Raw genomic sequence first — 24,633 nt, forward strand, 5'->3', positions numbered from 1 at the left:
TCATATATCCTCTAACAAAACCCTCCTCAACTTCTACTATGCGGTAATTTTCATTCATTTATAAGGCCGGAGATCAGAGAAAAATGGTCAGCTGTGAAAGTATAAAACAGCTTCAAAAAATTCACCTTGAAAATTAGAATAAATGACTTTTTATAAAACTGTATAACATAGGAGATTATTTCAAAATATCACACTGTGTCCACAAAAAAGGGCCCAAAAACCCCTTAAATGAGGAAAGCTGAAATTAAGATAAGCATCAAACTACTTAATTCAAAATTGCTAAAGGGGCACTCTGTGACAAAAAAATCAGTGAATTAAAAGATAATCCTTGCAGATTCTTTCAGAATTCAGAGGAAAGTGGTAAAATTATAAAAACAAGAAAAATTATAAAATTTCAAAACAATTCCAGGATAATCAATACAGGAAACTGGAATTCCATAGAAAAGAAGAGGAGCTAGAGAAGAAGCATCATCTGAGGGACTAATATTAAAGAAAATAATGGTATCATCAACAATAGCTCCAAGTGCATGAAAGCTTTGTGGCAGAACCAGTCTGAGCGCCAGTCACAATTTGTGAGAACTGAATAATATGCAGACACATCCCAATGAAATATTTAAACTCTAAGGATAAGAAAAGCTTTCTGTAATATATAAACAAATAAAAATAAATAAAAAGAATCCCCCCAAACCTGGAAATAGAATAATGACACAGGTAAAATTCTATTGATATCTTGTATTTCTCTTCCATAACATAAATGCCAAAGAGCAATTAAAGAACGTTTATAGAGTTTGTTCTTGTAGTTGGGGGTAGGGGGGTGGATGAAGTAGGGGATACTGTGTGCTATGAATTCTACTGCCTAGGATTTTGCCATTAATGTGTGAATAAAGCAGAACGAAATGATATCCTCATATGTATAGGAATATAATCCATAGACTCCCACACTTTTTCCTGGCATTTGTTTAAAAGACATCATTCAGCTGACTCAAAACTAAATCAAAATAAAGCACTTACATTATAAAATAACTGATAGTGAGCTCGGAAATCATTTCACAGGGATCTGGGTTTACATACATCTCAAGGTAGTTGTAAATACATGTACAATATGGTTGTAAAAAGCACCGACATGTAAATTACATGTGAATGTAAATTATATGGGGTTGCATGGCTGTAAATTACATGTGCATGAAATACATGTGCAATGTGGTTGTAAACACTTATTCAATTTTTCATGAAGAAGAGATAAATGTAAAATATAATAAGATATTAAAATAATATGTCTTGATTCTCCAATTACATCACCAAAACTAGACATGCTTTTTTGGAGAGGATGGATGCAGCAAATGTTTTATATCTCTTTGCCAGAGAAATAAATTTTACTACTGGTATTGTCAGAGTAAAACAGATTAAGGTATTTTTTAAACCTTAAAAGGTAAACAGGAATATCACTGAAGAAGGCATACCTCTCCAATTACTAGAGAAAATATGTAAAGAAATAACTGTATTTACAGAGAAAAATGAGAATAGTTAACAGCAAGGAGGATACAAAACATAAGTAGAAATGCAGTCATTAAAATTCTTAAGGAATAGTTCAGGATATGAATAATAGTGAATATTATACTTTAAAAGTGGGCTATAAAATAATATTTTAAGCATGACTTTATTTTCTCTGAATATAGTTTGAGAATATATAGAGCAAAGCATGGCAGGTTCTGATGGTAATGTTACAGATAATTATTTTAATATATTTCTGCTTTAAAAAAATTACCTATAAAGACCCTTATATTTTTTCTATATTTAGGAAAATAATTTAAAATAAAAGCTATTTTTAATTCAATTGTATGCAGACATTTCAATTAGGTTGCTAAGCAATGGGCTTTTCTCTAACAGTCACTGCCAAAGAATAAAAAATGTCTCCAGGCAAAACCATCTTTCAGTGCTTCGCAGGATTAATCTGACTTAATTATGTCTAGCGAAAATGTCTTCTGATGTTTTTAGGCTATACTGTCTATACATTTTTAATAAACATTTATAAGCCAACATACTAAAGGGTCCCCAGGGTAGCAGGTACCAAGGAGATGTAACAAGAATTCCACTTTGTAACAAACTTTTACTGTTTCCTTTTCTTATCCAACACTTCACAAGTTTATTCCAGAAGTTTTCTCATACAACCTAAAGCTTCTGTGTGAAACACGGAATGGAAGAAAGAGCCCTTTCTCTGGCCATTTTTTTCCCCATGCATGGGCTTTCAAAAAGTCCTATTTATTCCCCAGAAACATGCCATTCATTAATAATCTGCTGATTCCAAACCAAAGAATTATATTTTAAATAATTGAACACACACCACATTGAGGCAGCTCCAAGCAGCATCAATGTTAAGATGTCATTTAAGCTTATTATTACTCACAGCACCAGCACCAGTGGTTTGCACATGGTAAAATCACTCAAGGTCAGTGTAAAGAAGTCTGGAACCCTGCAAGCCCAGCCCAAAGAGCAAGGTCAGGGATCCCAGGAATTTAATGTGATTCGTTCCCTAAGGTGAAAATATTCTGTAGATTCCTGCTATTGATCTAATAAAAGCAAATGACAATCCAAAACAAACTAAAAAGTGTTATGATTACTGATCTTCTATGGAATTGTCCTAAATTTGCTAGAAAATTAAATAATACAATTGATAAGCAAATATATTTACCTCTTCTTGCTAAACCTTTTCCCTCAAATATCAGTGGGCATTCTAATATAAGTATCTTTAACCTAATATCCGTGAATATAAGAACAGCTGATATAAACTCTTTAGTGACATGTGCACATGTGAGTTTTCAGGAGAACAAATATACAGTTTTTGTAGGTGCTAACTAAAAAACAAATAAATCCCCCCAAAACTGTCACAGATTTATGAAGATTGTAGGATTTCTACTGTTGAATATTGCCTCAAGGACAATAATGAATTACTCTGTGTGTGTGTGTGTGTACACTCTTTGCCTTGGTCAATCTGCTCCCCCGTGCACATTATATACAGCCCATGTAACACTAGAAAAATAAACATATACTTAACACTTATGTTACTTGTATCTTATGGGACACAAAAATAAGACAAAGTGCATATAGGCTCCTCATAGGCAGTCGGAGAGATCCACGGGGAGAAAGAAGGACATGGAATGTAAAATGAGATGACAGAGAGTACTAGAACTCATTCTGAATTGGAAGAAATCATTGTCTGAGAAGAAAATCTGGTCAGAGACAGAGAAAGTTTAGAAAGTGACAGGTAGTAGACCCAGCTGTCTCTGACCTGTTTATTAGCCTTATGTAGCATAAATTTATTCACTATGACTAAGCAATTTGCCATGCCTTTGGGCCAGCCACGCTCAGAGAGGAGTGAAAATCTTCTATTTCACCCTGTATCTATGATTAAACTGCTCATGGCTGTGCGGTTGGCATCTGCACACTACAGCTGAGGTGAGAGGCAGACTCAGAACATGAGTCCTCGAGTCAGCAGGTCTTAAGGACAATCCTAAAATCTCTTATAAATTAGTTACTTACGTTTCTGACAGTTTGGTAGAACAGATTCTTTCTGATAAAGTGCATCCATCCATTTATCTTTCCATCTACTTATCTACACACACACACATATATATATACACGTGTGTGCGTGTGTGTGTGTGTGTCTCCATATATAGTGAAGATCTAATAAGAAAGTAAGCATTTTTAGGAAGCCAAAAATGAAGTGAAAGAGAAAAATGAGAGATTACATAAGCACTCAAGTTGTACTCACCCTGGGCAACAAATTCTTTATGTGCATTTTTTCCCATTAATCCTCACAAAAATCTTATGAAAAAAGTCTGATTTTCTGATTACAGATAAAACTGAACTTCCAGTGGGTAAGCATCTCAAACACAGTAAGTGGAATTTAAACCATGAGCCTATCCAAAAGCTTTGTTCCCTCAGTCACTAAGCCATGCTAACCTCACGATCATGACTCAGATGTGGCTTATTTAGTGAATTCCACTTCTAACCATGATGGAGCACCTTGTGACAAAACAATGCTCCTGCTGAGAATTAGAAAACAGGAGATAAAATTAAACACAGCCAACACCTACTTGAAGACAAAACTGTAGAGGCATCCCAGGCTTCAGTGGCCGAGATCCTGGGTAGGAAAAAAAAAACTCAGAGAGGTGAACTGACATTTTGAGGGCTACTTTTTCCCTCGGGTAATACGCCAGTCCATGGATGGGAAAGAGGCTGAGAGTCCAGGAAAAGGTCAAAGAGGTAAAAGAAAAAAAGAAAAAGGTGAGACTTCTGGCATTCTATCTATCTGGCACACTTTCTACTCTGGATGGACAGGTAAAACACTAACGTTTGAGGCTGCAGTAGTCAGGATTTGAGGGGCTCAGATCCTGGAGAGAAGGTAACACAAGAGACACAAGTCTGACACTTATGGTTTTCCTCTTGAGGCACTTGGCTTAATGTCTGAAGCGCCCAGGGCAAGAAGCAAAGTAACCACACAAAAATCTGAAAAGCACAAGGACGTTTTCAGCAGTATCACGGTGCTGAGAAAACCAAAATCGGAGTTCAGGACCTGCCAAGGAGGAAGGACTGCATAAACCCATAAGCTCTCAAATGGTTCTTCTGAATGACAACTCCCTAGCAATGTGGGTAAACCAGAGCAGAATGACCTTCACAAAGACTGGAGACAAGCCTCTGACTTGTGACTGACTTCAGTCACATTCTGACTGAATTGGAGTGATCTGTCCCCAATTTACCTGACTACCAGAGGATACTGGAAACCCTCTCTGGAAAAACAAACAAACAAAAAACCCAAACAGCATAATTCTGACAGTTATAATTTTTCATATACAATGTGAGACACTCAATAAAAAATTTCAACCATACTTACAAATAAGACTAAGAGGAAAAAAAAACCTAGAAAAAATAGACAATACAAATAAAACCACAGATGAGCCAGATATTGAAACAGGTATTGTAAAACATGGTGACTAGTATGTTTAAGAAAATGGAAGGCAAGATGAAGAATGTTTGCAAAGAAACTGAATTTATTAAAAAAATTGAAATTTGAGAACTGCAAAATATAATAACTAAAAATAGATCTCAACAGACTGGACTGATAGTATTAGGGCAAAAGAGAGGACTAGTGAACTGGAATGTAAATCGGTAGAAAACATTCAGAGAAAACTAGAGAAAAAGCATAACAGACATAGACAACACAGAAAAGTGACACAGAAACACAGAGGGGACAGTGGAGAGTGCTAACATACATTCAATTGAAGGATAGAGACTGCAGGGCAGAAGAAATATTTGAAAAAATAATAGTCTAGAATTTTTCAAAATAATAAAAAAAACCCAAGCTATAAATTCAAGAACTGCTATGAACTCTGAGCAGATTAAATACAAAGGAAGCTACACCTAAAAGTGTAACAGAACTACTTAAATCCAAGACAGAAAAACCTTAAAAGCCGACAATGAAAATCATTTCTTGTTCAAAGAAGTGATAATAAGATTGGTCAGAAGATGATGGAAAAAATCTTTAGAGTATGGAAAGAAAATAAATGCCGACCTAGAATACTTGACCCAGAAAAACAGACAATAAAATACAAAAAAAAATCCCTTTCCAATAGCTTCAGAAATGTCAAATACCTAGGTACCAACAAGGAAGACGTGCAAGGCCTCTATGCAAAAGGAAAACTTAAAATGTTTTAATATTATTTGAGAGAAATTTTAAAAGACCTAAAAGGCGGCTCAATATTGCTAACATGCCAGTTTTCCCCAAATCAATCTTTAGATTCAATGCAATAATCCCACCATATACTGTCAAGGCGATATTAAAGGACAAATCAGAAGTATTTGTGCCATGCATCAAGTTTTTCTATGAAACTACAGAATTTAGGACAGTGTGATACTGATGCAAGACAAGCAGAGTGAAATATAAAACAGGGAGTCCAGAAAAAAACTGTATACGTATAGAGAGATCACTGATGGCAAGAATAACACTGCAGAGCAGTGGGAAAGACACTGAGATACTTAGACATCTAAGTGGAAACAATCCTGATTCATACTCTCCTCCCTATACAAATATCAATTCCAGGTTGATTATAAATCTAAACATGAAAGGTAAAGCAATAAAGCTTCTATAAGACTATCATCATGACACTGAATAGACAAAGATTTCTTAAACAAGATATGAAAAGCCATAAAGGAAAAAGAAGAAACACCACTCTACATTAAGGAAAAAGAGGGAACCACTCACTCTACATTAAAATTTAAAAGTTCCAGTCATTAAAAAAAGAAAAAAACAAAAACGAAAAAATAAAAACAAGGCCAGTAGGAGATGGAAGAAGATATGTGTCATGTATGTATCTTACAAAAATCTGGGGTCCAAATCATGTAAAGAAATTCTAAAAAATCAATTTAAAAAAGATATATAGCCAAAGAAAAAAATGAGCAAAATACTTAAACAGGCATTTGAGAAAAGAGAATATTCAAACGGGCAAAAAACTTATAAGCAGATCTCCAGCCTCATTAGTCACTCTGGAAAGGCAAAACAAAACCACAATGAAAAATCATTATGGAACCACCAGAATCGCTAAAATGGAAAAGGCTAACAAAACCGAGTGTTTGACTAGGACGTGAACAAAAAATAGGTTGGGATATATATTCCCCTCACTTCCTGCCTGCCTCGCCGTAGACACGAAAGTGTGTGCATTCCACGGTTCCAGAGCCTGTTGGGCAGCCCCTCTGCCATGGTGCCCCGCAATTTCCAGGGTTGATAACACCATTCCCTTCATCCTGGCCCTGCAAGAATAGGACGGTTAGGACTTCCCGCCACTGCTGGTCTCTGGGGGCTTCATAAAAACCTACAGTTCTATAAAACAGACCACTCATTAAGTTCTTTTCAACTAAAACATTTGCAGGACCCTGACTGCTATTCCTTTGCAGAGATTTTGCCTTTTAGTTTGTGTAAAATAGGGAGCTATTCTAAGGCCTTAAATAAGAGACGGATGTAACATGACTTACAGTGCAAAAGCGTTAGTGCGTCTGCTCTGTTGAGAATACTCCACGAGGTGGCTGAGGGTAGACCCAGTGGGACTAGTGGGCAGACCATGCTGTGATCCCCTGAGAGACAATGGCGGCTCAGGTGAGAGAAGTGGCAGAAGCCACGTGTAGAAGTGGTTCGATTATTCTTTGAAGGCTTAGCCACCAGGACTGGATTCCCTGATGAATTTGGATATGAGGTAGGAAAGAAGTAAGCCAAGGATGACTCCACGGATTGTGACTTGACCAATTAAGGAAATTTGTCACCCTGACTGAGTTAGGGCAGGCTGTGGAAAGAGCAAATTTCACCAGGGGTGGAGGAGATCAGAAGTGTGGAAATGCCAAACAGGAAGTGGAAGAGTGAATTGGTTATATCTTCTAAACTTCAGAAGAGAGAGCTGGACTGAAGACCCAATTTGGGGGCTATTTACTACCATGGGACTGGGTTACACCACCAAGGGAGTGAGTGGTTGTCAGTAAGAACAGAGGACACGGCGGGGAATCCCTGGGCACTTCAATATTAAAAATTCTAGAAGAAAAACAACCAGCAGTGGAGGTCAAGAAAGAGAACCACTGAGTCAAAGAAAACCAAGAGAGACAGCGTATCAAGAAAAGGAAAGATCAACTATTGCGAATGTTGCCAAGTCAAGTAATAGGACACACTGTATACATTTAAAATTTTCTGCATATTCTGATGTTTTGACAACTCAAAATTTAAACACCTTTCTGGTTGGGGAAAGACTGCCGCTCTGAGGCTGGCCAGTTCTTAGAAGCGCTCAGCTGGGAGCATGCCTTTGATAGACAAACTAACCCATCCAGAGCCTGGCCTTCTCTTCTGGCCCAAACACTCCAGGAAGCAATGTTCCTCTGCCTTAACCATCCCAGGGCCAGGTACCAGGCAACGATGGACCGCCCCTCTAGCTTAGTGCCACTGAAATTATTCAAACTCCCCAATTCCTAACTGTCCAAGCTGCCCTGCCTCGCCTTTCCCTGGGAAACCCCAAGGAAGGCTGTATGTAGTCTCAGCTTTCCCCCTCGCTCTTGCTTTCTGCCTCTTCACCAAAACCTCCCCTGGCGACCCGTTCCTCCGGGTATGACAGACTTTGCTTTCTTGAGCCTCTCTTGTGGCCACACCTGACTGACCACTGCATAAAAGAGCACAGAACAAGGAGTTCTAACCGTCGTACATGGGCTTTGGCAATGGGGAGGTCACAGCTATGCTGAAAAGAGCAATGTGTTATTCATATGTTATTAAAATGTATTGAGCTAGCAGATATTACATTAATAAATGGATATTTAGGTGAACTTTATTCCATCTGTGGACCTTGAATCAAAAAACCTCAGGTAGGGACTCTGAAGACAAGAGTGGGGATCCCACTGATGCATTGAATGACTTTGACAGGCCCTCGACGGAGAACTAATGTTTTACCAGTAGCTAACGCGAGACAGCGTTTCACGTGAGTTTACAATGCTGTAAGGTACACACTCTTTCCCCCAGTTTAGAGTTGAGAAACTGACTCAGAAGTGTTAAGATCATACACCTCCCAAGTGCAGTGCTAAATTCAAATACAGTTCCCACCCCAAAGTCCATGCTGTTTCCACTATCCTATGCACTCTAAAAATAAAATAAAATGGAATATTTAAAGAAGGCATACTTGAATTATCTGGGAATCAAACCTGGGCCCCTGCATTCCCTGAAAATCCTATTTCCTGGTAACCCTACACATTGAAACTTCCAATTGTAGATGGAAAATATTTAGAAACGTTAAACGAACAAAAACCAAGTTAACTTCTCTTCCCAGCTACCTAATGATTTCAATCAGTATGACTGCTTAAAATGAAGAGGCTATGTTAAACAGAACTTTATATTAGTAAAAGTCTTTCTAAATATACTTAGCAAGTATATTCGGCTGCTCATAAAGCCTCTCTGAAGACTTGACAAGTCATTTCCAACGCAAAAGGGTAAATCCTAACATTACCAACGTTGTTATTGTGGAAACACTTTAAGATATTAGTCACTAGAATGATTTTCTAAATATATTTAGCAGGTTTAGTTGGCTACATATGAAGTCTCTTATCAAACCTGACATGTTATTTCCAGCGACCTGAATAGGCTATTTCCCTGAGGAAGCAGAGTGGAATAAATTCTCAATGCAGACTTGCCAAACAGAGAATAAAAATAGTATCTAACATATACTCAACTTTGAAATTATGTATTTCTATTATCGTGTCCTCTGGACCACTGCCCCTGAAAAACTAACTGAGCTCCTATTTGAGCAACAAATACCCTGCCAAGCTGGTCTGAAGTGATCAGGATAAAGAGTTCAATAACCGTTACGAGAATTCCACGGCAGCTGTCACGCACGAAGGTCTGGCTTTTCTGAATGACGAGCACTTTCTCCTCTGCCTCCCCTCCACCTTCAGAGTAGCCGATTGTGACGTGACCTCTAGGTACATACCCATTCCTTCTCTCCCTCTGCCCTAACACACTCTCATCGTTCATTCACATGAAAGTGCAAATCACCAATGAACGTGCAAAACTTAACTTTTCTCAAGAAAATGCACTTAAAAAACAAAAGAATCAGTGCTGGGCATCCAATAATTAAATTCTAATGGAGACTACTTTGAAACATCAGCACGTATGAAAATTGCCCCTAAGGCAGATTAGGAAGAATAATTCAAACCATTAAGGATAAATAATCCAGTTGCAGGGGGAAAAGTTTAAGATAACATAAACTGGTCCAATCTTATTAGTGTATCAGATGATGATCTATGGAAATTAAACAAGGTAAGTACTTGAACTTCAAACACTCATAATAGTCATTTCCTTCTCTGTTCGAAATGTCTTTTCATGTCAAATTCCCATTACATTTGATACACGGTCTGCGTACTGGAAAAAAAAATGTGTTTAACACATAGGTTTACAAATTTGAATAACAAAATCAATATGGCAAAATATTAAAGGTAATGAAGAAATAACAGAGAACTGTGCCCAAGGGCTCCATGAGCATCAGACATGCACTGAGTACATGCTTATGAGCTTCCGTTTCCCATTTTCCTTCTCAGTAAATGTATAAGACACGTGAAGAGGTGCAGGCAGAAACCACAGAACACACGTGAAGATTCTTCTATCTGGTAGTAAGACCGTGGACACTCCACCTGGGAGAAGTAACCCCTGCTTTTCCTTTGTGAGGACAACCCAGCTGAATCTGTACCTGGTGTTTTATTGGTAGTGTGAAGAAATTTTAATCATCCATCTCCCTCTTATGCGTACTTTTTTTGCCATTCTCACAAGCTGGTGATCTGAAAATCAACACAGTAAGGTCAGGATTATCTGTTATCAGAGTAGCCTGTGATCTGACAATAGTTGTCCCTCACTTTGCACACAGACACTGGAAGTCTCCACAAACACCAAATTCGTCTCACAAAAGTTACAGCTCAGTGACAGGAAAAAGTGAGCATGTTGGCTGAAGAAAGTCCTATTACAGTTAAGCATTAAGCAAGGGAGATGAATCCATTAGAAAGAAGTCAAGTAAAATTAGAAAATTTTCTCTTTCCAACCTCACACAAAATACAGAGTAAAAGGAAAACCAACACCAATATTAAAAAGTTTAAATTAAAAATGTTATATTTGCTTGATTTGGTATTGATTTTTCTTACACAGAAATCTACATAACTTGCATATTTTTCGAGGGTACTAGCTTTCCCAAGTTTTCCCCTTCTGTTACTACACCTACTTTTGACACAACAAAATTAGTAAGTTTAAATTCTCATGTTCTACAAATGTTTCAGGTAAGAACTCTCTCTCCAAACTAAACTTGAAATCTTTTGAACAGTCAAAAGGTCTTACATAATAACATTCATATAACTTAAAATTTAATCCTTCAATAACATTAATCTTTCACATGAGTATACAAGGAAGGCACGAAGTTTGCAAGCATGAGAAAAAAGTGAGAAATCTGTGGGAGAAAGAAAACAAAATTAGAAACCATATTGATACAATGTTACAAACCAAACACAGGCTACTCAAAATCCATTCTCCTTTTCTTCCACATAAAGGGAGTTCCAATCTTGTTCGAAGTTGCCTGTGCTTTATTTCTCAGCTTCTCTTGCAGCTAGGGATGGCCAAAAGACAGTTTTGTCCAATAAGAATAAGTGCAAATCTACTACAGATTTCAAGATAGCCTTTGCTTTCCTGTTAAGGCACCAGATTCCTGTCTCCTAATTCCTCCTTCCTTGAAATCAGACATAATGCTGGAGAGGAATTAGTCTTGTTGCAACTTTGGGGGAGAATGTGTGGGAGAGTCTGGGACATTGATAGCCAAAGAGAGCTTCACATGGCACCAGCCCTTAACTCCACTGGCACGAAAAATAAACTCAAATTTGCTTAAGACACTGAAGTTAGATTCTTGTTACATACAACCAAATCCCATTTCAAATGCTATTCTTGAAGTAGTTGGTGAGATCACCAGAGGCTGAAATAAAATTCTTTAATGGTGGGGTCACAGCTATAAAAAACAAAAACACCTCCCAAGCATCAAAGAACAGAAGTAAAGGAGAAGCCTTGGGGGAAAGGAGGCAAAAGAGAGAAGAAAACATAAATTTTTAAAACGTGCAGAAGTGACTGCACATAGCAGAGGTGGTAAATAATGGTCGCAGAAAGGGCAATGGAAGAATGCAGTAATTCTTGTTTTCATTATAGCTGAGTCATTAAAATGAAGTTATGTATAGTATACTTTAATCAATGTGATAAATTTGAGTTTTTATACTTAAAACTGCTAACTTTTCGGGAGTCCAGAAAATTCACTTATGAAGATAACCTTATTTCTTTAGAACATTGAATAAATGGCAAATGCCTTTAAAAATAAAATCAGTAATACATAATATTCCCTTCTGTTTCCCACGAAGCTCTGGGCTCTCCAGCCAAAGGGGTCTGCTCCCAGTTGCCCAAAAACCCCCTGACCGCAGTGGCATTACTAGCCTCTGTACTCTGCTCTCACACTCCAATATCTGAAATACCCCTCCCTCCCTCCCTTCTGTAACCGGCATCTACCCGTTTTTCACAGCTGACTCAACACCACCCCATCTTTCCCATGACTGCCCATGCATACCCCAGAAGCCTAGCCAACGACTTGTGGTAAAGCAGGAGACTCTTACCAAAAAAATCCCTTATACTGTCTGCGTTTATAGTTGAACTCATTTCTGGTATTTTTAATGAGTAAGTTTCTTGATTCCTGTCATAGACAGGAATCACTCACTCTACATTTTTTTGTATCACTCACTGCATTGTAATTTCCTGCTTAGAACTGAAGCTGCCGCTAGTGAGACTTAATTAAAATGCCCCTGAATCGAAGTAGATTTAACTATGAGAATCTGGAGTGAAAAGTACATAAATCTTGTTCTAATGGGTAAAATGGAGGTAAGGGTGTCCACAGGGCCTCCTTCTTGAGTCCTTCAATTTCCCTTCCAGGCTGTCACTGAGGCAACAGGTGACTGAGGAAGGAAGTCCTTTGGAAAAGAACAGCTCTCCAGTCCAATCCCTTACCATAAGCCCTGGGGATTGCATGAACTTCAGATCCCAGAATTTTCAAGAAACCCAGTCCATATACATTTAAATTCTCTCCCAACCCCCAGCAAGGTCTATGGCAGCATCTCATAAATACATCACTATTTCTTCAATGAAGTTCAGATATATCCAAACTTAAGAGGATAAATAAAGACTATAAATAGCTTTATGTCAGATCAGATCAAGGTATAGCACCAAATAATTTACGAAAATGAGGTTTGGGGTTTCAGAATTGCAGAAAAGGAATCATCAGGAATCCCTTCTAACATCTGATAGCTACTAGGGTGCTATCAGTACCAGGAAAGGGTAAGAATCCACCGGCAAAAGGTATTTTAATTTAAGGCGCCTATTTGATTCTATCATGGATGCGCAATAAAGAGAATTAAATCAACACAACTTCTTCTCTCTCCAACAGTTAAACTAGGAACTCTGAAAAAACAGTAAATCAGTTGAGGGCTGGAAGCACCTGAGTAATCTGCCTGAGTAAATTTCAGAAGAAACGATTACACTGACAAATCTAAAATATTTACAGTAAATTTTAGCGTCACATTATAAATCAAATGAACTATTACCTCTTATTGTTTAAAGTTCTCTGCTACACTAGTATTTCTAATGTGAAAAATTAATGATACCTTAATTCACAACTTGTACAAATCTGAAGTGACAAATATGTGTTTTGCAACAAAAAGTAGGCCTGTGTAGTACTTAGAGAATGCTTTTATGCGCCAGGAATGATGTAACAGGTGAAAGGGGGGACAAGGTAATGTTTAGACGTTGGAGGAAGTATCATGCCTCTGCAACTAAAGTCTGTTCTTTCCAAATCCAATTAATCCTGAGAGGTCACTTGACATAGTAAGATCACAATGTTTCACAGAAGTTATATTACTGCAACTTAGAAAAACTGTTCAATTATCGTCAGGAGGCCTGCTTAGGCCTCCAGTTCTGCAGCCATTCTTACAACAGTACCATGGATTAGGCCAGTTATGATCCATCTTTAATCAGAGGGCACCATATGGTGAACCCTGGAAGAAAGTCCAGGTTTCTTTCAGATTGTTCCATTGTGGGGAATGTGGCCGAAATAAAAGTAATGAGGGGGTCCTCGCTGTACAGCAATACTTCTCTCTGCCCCCTTGCACACTGCTACAGCTTACAGGAGGAAGGGAGTATGGACAGTGGGTCTCTTTAGCAAAGCCCAAAGGCTCAAACCCATTACCACGCTTTTCTAAAATACATGCTGCAAAAGTTTTTCAAAAAGAAAAAAGCTCTATTCTTGCTCCTGGTTGAGTCACTTGAGTCTTAGATGTGTCATCTTTAATACAATATAATAACATCCATCTCTGGGGGATGTAGCGAAAAACAAAATGAAATTAACTTACAGATACTCAGGACATTACAGTTATAACCTAATTATGTCAGACTCAGAGCCTCTAACATGAATTGATGCAGAGTGAGGTAAAGAGAGGGAGAGGGTTCAAAGGTTTCCACTTTCACAAACATTTCACATGTCCCTAATACTGAACTTCTTTTCTCAAGATTGATGGTTGGTTACTGTGAAAAAGTATGGGTATCTGAAGTACATCAGAGAAATATCATGAAGCAAGAAGCAGCACAGAGCAGGCTGCAAGTAAATGATTAAGAATTACAGCCACATTTATGGCCTATTTTATTTGAATAAAATTTACCTTCTCATTTCTAATGCAGGGTAATAGGATATGCACACTGGTAATTTTCCTTTCAGGATTGTAATAATACTTGTCAAGAGCTCAAACGGTTCTTGAAAGTTTAAGTCCTACTGATGCTAGACAGTTATTTTCCTTTTATGGGATGTAAATTTGTAAAGCTTATTTTACTTCTCCAAAGAGTCTTAAGTCTAGTAAAATCTTAAGTGACTTACGGAATAATGCCTTTAGCTTCCAGCATACATCAATGGAAACCAGTCTCTTCTATTCTCTGTAGTGTCGTAGTCCTACAAGTAGGACCAACATTTTCCTATGGTTAAAATACTGATGCCAAGGTTAATTTCTCCCACTCCCTCACTTTTCATATTAATCAGTCACCAGATCTATGGGTTCTTCCTCTGTAACGTCTCTTTCTTCTGTCTCCACTGTCCTCACTCTGCTCTATTTGTCACTTCCCTTCTAGACTATTACTGCTGCCTCTCAACTAGATCAGGCCCCCAGCAGAAGTCTGTCGGACCTCTAATCAATCCCATAAATGATTTCCGATAGCCTTCTTACTACCTATGTCTTTCAGGTGCTTAAATCATGAATAACCCTCCAAGACTCACAGCAAGACTCAGAGTATTCAAATTCCTTAAACTGATTCAGGCCATATACACTGTGATCTCCATCCACCTTGAAAGCTTATTCTTATTTAAGAGTCTTCACTGTTACTCTATATAACCCCTCGGCTGCCATCAAACACTTCTACTTGCCCTCTCACTTCCTCACTCCATCCAAGACCTGAAAGGGATGTTTGATGTAGTCATCTGCTGGAAATTCCTATCCAAGTTACAGCTCAAGTTCTGCCCTAAGTCAAGGCACCCAGACCAACTAGGCCACATGGATGACTCTCTTGCCCAAACCTGAGGACACAGACAATGCTCTGGTACTCTTCTTCCAATAATTCACAGTATTTTTGTGCTTCAGGCTTTATTTTTCCTACCTGAGTTGCAAGCTCCTTGAAGAGAGGAAAATGGCTTCTGTCTTTTAAGATGCCCCATCCCTAACAGATTACCCTGCAAACACAAAAACTATGTAATGAATATGATAAAACCAATGAAATTAGTCATCGTTACACACCAGAGATACTGAGTGTAAGACTGTCACTGCGCATGAGAATGACTTAGGATGCTAGTTAAAAATGTATGTTCCTAGACCCAAGTCCAGAGACTGCTTGTTCTCAGGTAAGGAAAAAATAAAAAATTAAAGACCTGTAGGGAGTTCAGATGCAGTTAGCACAAAGATGGTATTTTGAGAAACACTGCCACTGATTACTTTGAAACAGTAAACAAAAAAATAAAACAAATACAAAAGTGTGCAGAATTACAAATGATGAGAAAGAAAATAAGGCATGTTACAAAATAGTTGCCATCATTAGGAAGTTTTTTTTGTGATAGTCACCATAAACCATATGCACTCTTACTATGTTAATTGAAAATAGCTATTCTCATTAAAGCAACTAGTGTTAATACTAAGCTAATTAGTTTTTTGCATTTAAACTATAAATTTAGGGATATTTAAAGTTATTTATGTAATACAGAAAATTAGGTAAGTTACATTTGTCTATGTAATAATATTTGATCTTTTTTTTTTTTTTCCTTGCGGTACACGGGCCTCCCACTGTTGCGGCCTCTCCCGTTGCGCAGCACAGGCTCCGGACGCGCAGGCTCAGCGGCCTTGGCTCGCGGGCCCAGCCGCTCCTCAGCCTGTGGGATCTTCCCAGACCGGGGCACGAACCCGTGTCCCCTGCATCGGCAGGCGGACTCTCAACCACTGCGCCACCAGGGAAGCCCTGATCTTTTTGATCATTCACTTAATTGACACAAGATTGTAAATCTTTAAGCTTTCTTTTGTTGAGTTCAATCTTTATTAACAAAGGCATTTGCAATGTAAGATATGCTCTCCTTGCATTTATTACTCTAACAACCTGTAAGGATCTAGGTATTTAAACTCCCAGTCCAACCCACCTTTTGGAATAAAAGCATATTTCATGATATGAAGTAATGAAGTAACTCCTCCTTTTGTTAATCATAAACCAACCTTTCTCTTAAAACCACACTCAACTCCAACCAACCACAGTGAACTGGTTGTTCTCAGGTAAGGAAAAAAAAAAAAAAACTCTACCTAATCTCACGTTGGCAAATGATTGTAGTTAGTAATCCAGTGCTTTTTCTAGGTTTTGCAGGTTTCTTTAGTTTGATGATAATTTTAAATATTTCCTCTTTTATCCCCATCATGTGTGGTTAATTTTAATTATATAATTAGGCAATACTTTGCTTGCCTTACTTTTCTGATGTTGACTTGCTTGCACTAACATCCTTGGGAAAAACACTTCAGAAGTTTTTAGTAAGTCTACAACCATGAATAATTAGAAAGAGGAACCTAATAACAGTAAATATAGGTCTAGAAACAAGGAGATCTGGCTTCCATTTGTGATTTTACCTCCAATTTTCTGTATGGCTTTGGGGATGAGGTGAAGAAGGGTATGGCTAACATTGGTTCACAGCCTGTGAGCTGTTTTCTATTTTATTTTAATATTAAAAAACACTTCTGAAGCGTAAATTACCAAAAATCTGCATTTATTGGGGATTATGTATATCTAGCATCTTCTATTAACCTTCCTCTAATCTCTTCTTGGGGTTTATGTAAAGCACAGAAAATTAACAATCAGCGCCCGTCCAGGGCTTATGTCCAAATGAGGGACTAGTCTTGTCCACTAGGGAGAGACATGGAGTCTTTGGACCACGTGTCTTGGACTTTTCCCGGCAAGGACACAGCAGTTCGCCACAGGCATTAATGACACATGCCCTCTCAGGCTGCTACTCAACCACTGGGGAACACTTCGGTGCGGGAGCCACACTGCCTTGTGGTCTGTGGAACTCAGAGCCTTAGAACGAAGTGCTGTCACGTGTGGAAAAGCGTCCATACCGCATACAGAGTTATCATCCCATACTCACCATACAGAATATATAAGAGACAGTCAAATATGAAAAGCCAACAAGAATGCACAAAGATTCTCATGGCAAAGGGAAACTCTCATTACATCACCAATGAAGACAATTTTGAAAACTAAAAACACATTAACTTTTATCCTCTAGCCACACAGACGTAAACATAGGCACACACGGGCCCATCCATCCATTCAGGATCCACCCAGCAGGCAGCGACTCTCACACAGGCTCTGGGCTTATCCGGACAGGCTGCTCATTTCACCTATTTCACGCTTTCTTGCCGTAAACCAAAGTGAGTTAACATAGGCAATAGGGAGGAGTTGCCTTCCTAAGTCATACTTCGAATAAATCGTTGGAGGAAACAAAGTGAATCGATACCACGAAATCCAAGGCATTTAAATTACAGGAAGTGTTAGTGGGTCTAAGGTTACATTTTTGTGGCATTTGAGGATAGGAAGACTTTCTCAGGGCAATAATTACACCAATGTAAATATCTGTGTTGAAAATTATTTCACAATGCACATAGAGCGCTCTTTTCTTAACTTTCATGTATATGTTTCTACTTCATAGTTTTTTTCCCCCCTTGATCCCACAATTGAAATTCCAATATTTCAATTTTTTCCCAAAACTTAAACACAAAGGTATTTTGGTTTTTCAAAACTCAGTCTTCTCAGTCTTACAGCGTATTTCAAAATAAAACCGGGAAGGCAATTTAATTTGCACACATTCGATAGATGCTAATCAATAAAGTCCACTCAAGGGTGGCAACTGCACACCCCTGGCCCTTCACTTGCCGTCAGGTGAAATAAAGTGCTGCAATCTAGTTCCAGCCAGGGGTACTGCCAGTGTGTGAACCGACACTTCCAGTCTTCTGTGGAATATATAACTTCTTCAGGAATTTAAGAACTCTTCTAAGCATACTCTCCATCCTTAGGTCAGTTCTGAACTTTTAAGGTAAATAGATACTCTTTCAGGAGATCAAGGGAGAAGCGGGCACCAATACAATACGACACTTGAAAATCCCAATGTCTCAACAGTCTCCTGGCAACATTTTTTAGGCAAAGAGTTAAACATCGCATTTAAAAAACCAACAAGGAAATCCACCTTACTTTTCAGTACCTGACGACCAAATTTCAGAAACGCAGCGTTTACTAAGTTGAAAAGCCATGCGTGATGGTGATGGGAGATCCTGTTGCATCTCCAGCTCGACCAACTGCTCCGAGTGAATCTGCAGTCTGAGGCCCTCAAGCCCGGTTACTAAATGCCATATCGGAGGAATTCTCCAGGAAAGCAAGCCTCGGAGGGCTGCTCACCCAAGCCCGGGAGCCGCTGGAGTCCCGCTAACCTGCCAGGTTAGATCAGAGCCCTCCCGACGGCTTGAACTCGGGCTCTCCCCGCGCCGGGTTCCAGGCGCGCTCGGCGCACCGGCGGGGGCCGCCCTCCGGCGGCTGCACGATCGCTGTCACCAGCCACCTTCCGGACCCTTCGCTCGCCTAACTTGCTGTCCTATTTTCCGTGAAAACCTTCCTCCCAGAAACCCTACCCTCAGCGCTGTAACTGTGGAGCCCAGGCACACAAGGTGAAACACGAACCCGCCCTCTGCGCCCGTTCCGGGTCCTCAGCGACCCGAAGCCCCCGCGGCTCGACCCCGAAGCCCCCGCGGCTCGACCCCAAAGCGCGCGGGCGCGCACCCACCTTGGCTTCGCCCGCGTCCGGCTCCGCGTCCGAGAAGCCGAGTCCCGACTCGAAGGCGGCGGCGGCGGCGGCGGCGGCGGCGGGCGCCCGGCGCGGACCCTGGAGCAGCGCGGCGGCGAACAGGGAACACGCCAGAGAGAAGAAGCCCAGCAAGTGCATGGTGGACGGGCCGCGAGCGCGCGGGGCCGGGCGCCCCGGCGAGGCTGCCTCGCGGCTCGGCCCTGTCCGCGAGGGCCGCCCGGGGACCCCGCGGAGCCGCGGCGGCGGGAGCGGGTCCGGGCTCGGCGCTCCCGACGCTGCGAGCCGCTCTCCCGGCCAGCGCCCGCGAAGCGACGGGGTCAGGGCAGAGCCTCACAGGAAACCGGACATCCGAGCGCCCGAGGCCGCGGCCCGCGAGGCGAGGCGAGTTGAGGCGAGGGCGCGGGAGGACGGCGCCCCGCTCGGCGGCTCGGCGCGCGCCTCGGGGAGCGAGGGGGGCAGACCAAGACGCCCCGCGAGGCTCGGGCCCTGCGGCGCCCCCGGAGCCCGCGTGCCCCCGCCCTCCCCTTCCCCGCGGCGGGGCGAGCCGGGCGGCCGGGCGGCGGGAGCGGCGGCGAGGCCGGGGAGCGCGGGGCGCGGGGCTGCGCGGCGGCGGGCGCAGGGGCAGGGCATGGCTGACGCGCCCTCTGCCTGCGCTTATGTGAGAGAAAGCGGCCGAGGGAGGGAGCGTGCCGAGCCCGGCCGCCCTCCCCTCGCCCTTTCCTCGGAAGCGGCTCCCCGCGCTCCGGGTTGCGCCGCCCCCCGCCCCTCCCCCGCCCCTCCCCCCTCCCGCTCGCGGAAAGCGGCCCGGGGCGCTGGGGGCTCGGGGGCGCTGGCCCCGCGCCGGGCACGGTGGGCGCGGTAGCCGGGAGGTGGCTCGGGAGGACCGAGCCCGCCCTTTGTCCTCGGCAGCCAGGGGCTCCGGTCCGAGTCCCGGCAGCCCGGCCCTGGCAGTCCCGCTCGAGGGGTGGAAGGAGCCCCGGATTCCAGAAGGGGCGAGAGAAAGTCAACCCCGGGGGGAGACCCCGCCGGGGCCCGGGAACCCCCGCCCGTTGGGCCACGCGGGGGCCCGGGGCAGCCGAATGAGGGCAGGCCGTGTGGGGAAGGCCCGGGAGCGCAGACTCGGGGCAGATGCGGAAGGAGCAACTGGCTCCTCACGGAGAAGCTTAGGGGCGGCGTTGGCTTTCAGTGAGAAAGGGGGTGACGGAGAGACACGTGTTAAGCACGCTGTCGTCGGAAGCGACATCTGCCGAAGGCGACAGCATCTCCTGGTTGGCAAGGCACCCCGGGGCCGGTTGCCCGGGGTGGAGAGACTTTCCCATCTGAGGTAACGCGCTGCTGGTTCTGAAACTCCCCTCCCCCCGGTTTACTTGAAGCCTCGGTACCGCCCGGGACGGGAGCCCCCGCTCTGCGCGCCTGTCCATTGCCCGTTTGACGGTCAGCATCGCTGCGAAGTGCTTCCTCCCATCTGTCCGTTGCTCTGACTTCTGGACTTTACACCGCAAAGCGACTCTAACTTCCATATGTGAGTTCTTCACATACTTTGAAAGTATCTGTCGTGTTCTCCCTACGCTCTATTCCTCCCCCCGCCCCTTTTTAAAGACAGCTCCAAGTTCCCTCATCCACCATGATCTAGTTCTCCATGTTCTTCAGACAGTATACGCCCCAGAACGTGACTCAGTACTGAAAGGGTTCCTGCAAGCCTGCAGAAAGGGTCTTCCTTGTCCAGACATCATACATTTGCTGATGCCGCCTTGGATGGAGTTTATTTTCTGGCAGCCAAATTAGTGTTGACTCACACTACGTTGAAAGTCAGCTGAATTCCTCAAAAATGTTTCACCTGTACTACTGTTTAGTCACGTCCACGTTACCCTACATCTGTGAAGTTGGTTTACTGTGCTCAAGCTTTGAGCTTCGTTGTTTCTCTTGGTCAGGTGCTGTCCTCTCAGAGCGAGTCCATCATCATAGCTTGTTGAGGTGTTCGAGGATGCTGGCGCTCTCAGGGTAGCAGTGTTCCCGCTGTCTTCCTGTTATCTGCCTGTTTGATTAATTTGCCGTATTTGTCTTCAGAGACCGATAAAGCCCTGCAAAGGGAAGAGCTAAGGACAGATCTGGGTGGGATTCAAGTAGACGCTGGAGCTTCCTTTTAACCATTCCCTATTCCAGTGGTTCTCAGCTTTGCGCCTGGAATACCAAAAGGAGACTTCACAAACACGCATGCCTGAGTGCCCCTTAAGAGATTCTGCTTGATTGGCCTGGGGTAAGATGTGAGCTTCAGGATCCTGATAGGCAACCAAGCTGAGAATCTCAGGTGTTTCCACCACTCCTGGAGCCTAGCATAGGGTGAGGACTGTGAAATCAGCAGAATCAGAATGTGTCATATTGAGTATATTATTTGTTTTCTTTGAAATACAGCAGTAAGCACATACAGACTTTTTCTTTTCCTCTCAAAAATGTTATCTTCCTACTACAGTTATTATTTTAAGTAAAGGAAATCCTGCAAAAAGTGTACCTGAGTGGGGAAAAAGAAAAAATCCCAGGAAACAGTCCTGCGTTAGTTGTTTTCAGGGCTTGTTTCTTTGTTTGTTTGTATGTTTTGCTGTTGCCTGCTTACCCCCTAGAAAATGTTTCCTACCACCAGCACACTCTGATGCATAAGAAGGGCCTTTTTCCTGGTTTGTGAGTCCAGCACTAGCTTCATACAGGACCTATTTAATAACCGGGCTTCTAAAACGATGATTTTTCAAAGAGTGTTCCTCAGAGGAAGGAAATTGAGGAAGGGGACTTAGGGAGCAGGGCTCCTCTTGTCCTCTCCCCAGACCCCAGCCAGAGGGACACCTCTTGTCTGTCTTATGTATTGGGTTTCTGTTTTGTTTGAAGGCACATAATGAAAATACTGTATTCGTTCTGTGTCCTCCAGTATCCATTCGGACCATCTTCTTTAGTTCATTTATTTCTGATTTCAGTTATTCTGCCCTCTTCTTTAATTTTACTTTGTTGCTGTATTTCAAACTTCTTTAGTTGAATTCTTAGACTGGTTTTCTTTTGTCTTTCTATTTTCAGATGAACATGCTTTAAAAATATGTTTCCATCTAAATTCTGCTTTACCTGTATATTTGCCACTTTTGGCCTGTTGTGCTTTCTTTGCTGAACAGTTGTAAATTTATCTTAATTTCCTTATGATTTTTTTCTTTACCTGAAAAGTTATTTTATTTTCTTTTTCTAGTTTACAGACTGATGCAATTTTTGTTATTAATTTTAAATTTTATTATATTTAGTTGTATTATAGATTATGTTGATTTTAGAAATGCATTGAGGCTTTCTTTGTGACTTTGTACATGGTCAGTTACTGGAACTCATTCTCTGTGCGCTCTCTTTGTTGGATATTGAGTTTGAGCTTATTAATTATAGTATTCAAATCTTGTTTGGAAGTGACTTGTTAAAATCTCCAGTTATAATTATTGACTTTATTTTCTGGTTCTAACTCTAATTCTTTCAGTTATTTCTTTATATAATTTGATTCTATATTGCTAAGTCCGGTAGGTTCATGATGACTGTATCTTTTTGATATAATTTTCCTTTTACTAGTGTATAATGTCCATTTTTGTAACTTCTGATGATTTTATTTGAAATTCTACTTTCTATAATATTAAAATCTTAGTCTTTGAGAATTGAGACCATCTGTGATCATGACTTAGATAAAATGATGCAGACTTAAAGTCAATGTGATTTAGTTGTTCCTTCTAGGAAGCTTTAGCCTGGGAAAGATAAGATTGTAAACTAATAATTAAGTCCACTGTTTGCTTCAGGAAATGCCCACAAATCTGTATATTGAAGATAGTAATCTCACTGTGACAAACAACCTGCTTGTCAATAACATTTTGTCCATCAAGACGCTCACTCCCCTGTGTCAGCCAGTCTTAAACTACTACATCATGAGCTTTGCCCAGTCCTACACAGTTCTCCACTTTTGCAGACCCACTTTAACCTACTCAAGTCCAGACCCCAGGGTCCTACAATTATTCTACTTCTAACTTAACTCTCTTGAAACACGGCTTAGACTCTGTCAAAACAGTATTCTCTCGTACTGCAGTAAGTTATACTAACTGTGACTTTTGTTTGTTCAAAGGTTTGCTGGTGATATTTTGGGAAGTTCAACAACCTGGATGTCCTACCAAGATCCTATTGACACTTCCCTTGCTGCTGAAGCCTAAGACCTTCAATTCAGAAACATGGGAAACCACTGAGGCCTACGGTGAGGGGGTAAGTCTCACAGTGGATCTCAGTTCCAATTTCTGTTCATCAGGCTACCAAACGCTAAGTGTATTGTGTCCCCTAAGAATCCCTTTCAGGAATGCTTTGATTCTTTGATCAGTTTTGAAAACAGTGTATCCTTGGTCGAAAGCTGCCTCATTACTACAACGTTGCTTTTTGTCACTACTCTTCATTATTTTCTGTTGGTAGTTGATAGCAGGAAGTTCATGTCCAAACCTTCCAAGAGCTTAAGACTTGTCAGGTTTGCCTTTGGAGATTGCCTAGCCACTAGGTTGGAGAGCCCAGGACATAAGGTGAGCAAACCAGTAATTGGACCGACTGTTGCCGGACTGTCATGGGTTTGTCTCAGACTAAACCCAAGTTCCTGTCTCCTACAGGCCAGGTTCCTGCCCTGTACATATAGGTACATTCTAATACATGTGAGCCTCTTTCTAAAAGGCATAATTTTCCCAACAGTTATATAGCATTTCAGTGGCCATTTGGGGAAACTTTTCATGAGAACAGAATGGTTCCTTTGAGCAGTGCCTTAGAGTGGACATGGAGTAGATCTCCAAACATTCAGTGACCTGTATTTTTTTTAAATTGTTTAAGGAAGCTTGCAAGAGAAATTCAGATTCCACAGTTGCCTCTCTATTCTGTGGAAGAGACAAATGAAAAATGCAAAAGGCTATCTCTCTTTTAGATCCACCCAAATCATAACTTGAATCTGTTATAAAAACTTTAATTTTACTACCCCTCTTCTTCCATGCCGTGGCCCTCTCTTATCCCTTGCCCCTACAGTCTTTCCGACTAGCTTCCCTTTCCTTGTGGCCAGCCAGAAACTCTAAAAGCTGAATTGGCTCTGAAAGTTACCCAGATCAGAACAAGCCCCTTATGGTGGAATTTAAGCTCTGGTCATGGTCTGACCTGAAAGTGGTTTTCAAAGACTTTCCAAAAGCCTAGCCGGGTCGGCAGAAATTTAGAGAGCAATTTGCAATAGTTCTAGGAACATGTAATTCCAGGCTCCCAGATCTACATCAAGTCATTTATATGTTATTAGGAACCACATGTGCAATAAAACTGAATGGAAAAGGCACTGTGAATACCCTGAGTGTGACTTTAGAATCCTCAAATTCCATAATAAAACCAGAGGAATTTAGAAAACTATAAATTATTAGACAGCGTTTTCGGAGGACATGCTCCAAAACAAGCAAACAAAAAGATGAATGCGTTGGAGACTTTCAGGATAGGCTCTTTAACGCATTCAGAAAACATTCAGGTGTAGGTCTTGGAGATGATGTGACCACAGCTCTTTCCCCATTTTCTCTGAGTGGCCTTAAGTCAGAAATAGGGGATTTAATAGACAAGCGAAAGCTGGAATGGA

General features: G+C 41.5%; 1 protein-coding gene across 2 annotated transcripts in view; it reads right to left on the reverse strand.

Moving 5' to 3' along the window:
- The window catches only part of VEGFC (vascular endothelial growth factor C), a 79,754-nt gene extending 60,467 nt beyond the window's left edge, over positions 1-19,287 (reverse strand). The window contains exon 1 of one of the 2 annotated variants that reach the window (XM_004280922.3): positions 18,978-19,287. In XM_004280922.3, coding sequence (XP_004280970.1) covers positions 18,978-19,136 — 159 coding nt within the window. In that variant the 5' untranslated portion in view covers positions 19,137-19,287. Of the gene's footprint in view, positions 1-18,391; positions 18,704-18,977 lie in introns of those variants that run through there. The other variant, XM_033407810.2, reaches the window with a different exon arrangement.
- Positions 19,288-24,633: the final 5,346 nt, after the last annotated feature.

Source organism: Orcinus orca, chromosome 21 (genome assembly GCF_937001465.1).
Source record: "Orcinus orca chromosome 21, mOrcOrc1.1, whole genome shotgun sequence".
Lineage (NCBI taxonomy): Eukaryota > Metazoa > Chordata > Mammalia > Artiodactyla > Delphinidae > Orcinus > Orcinus orca.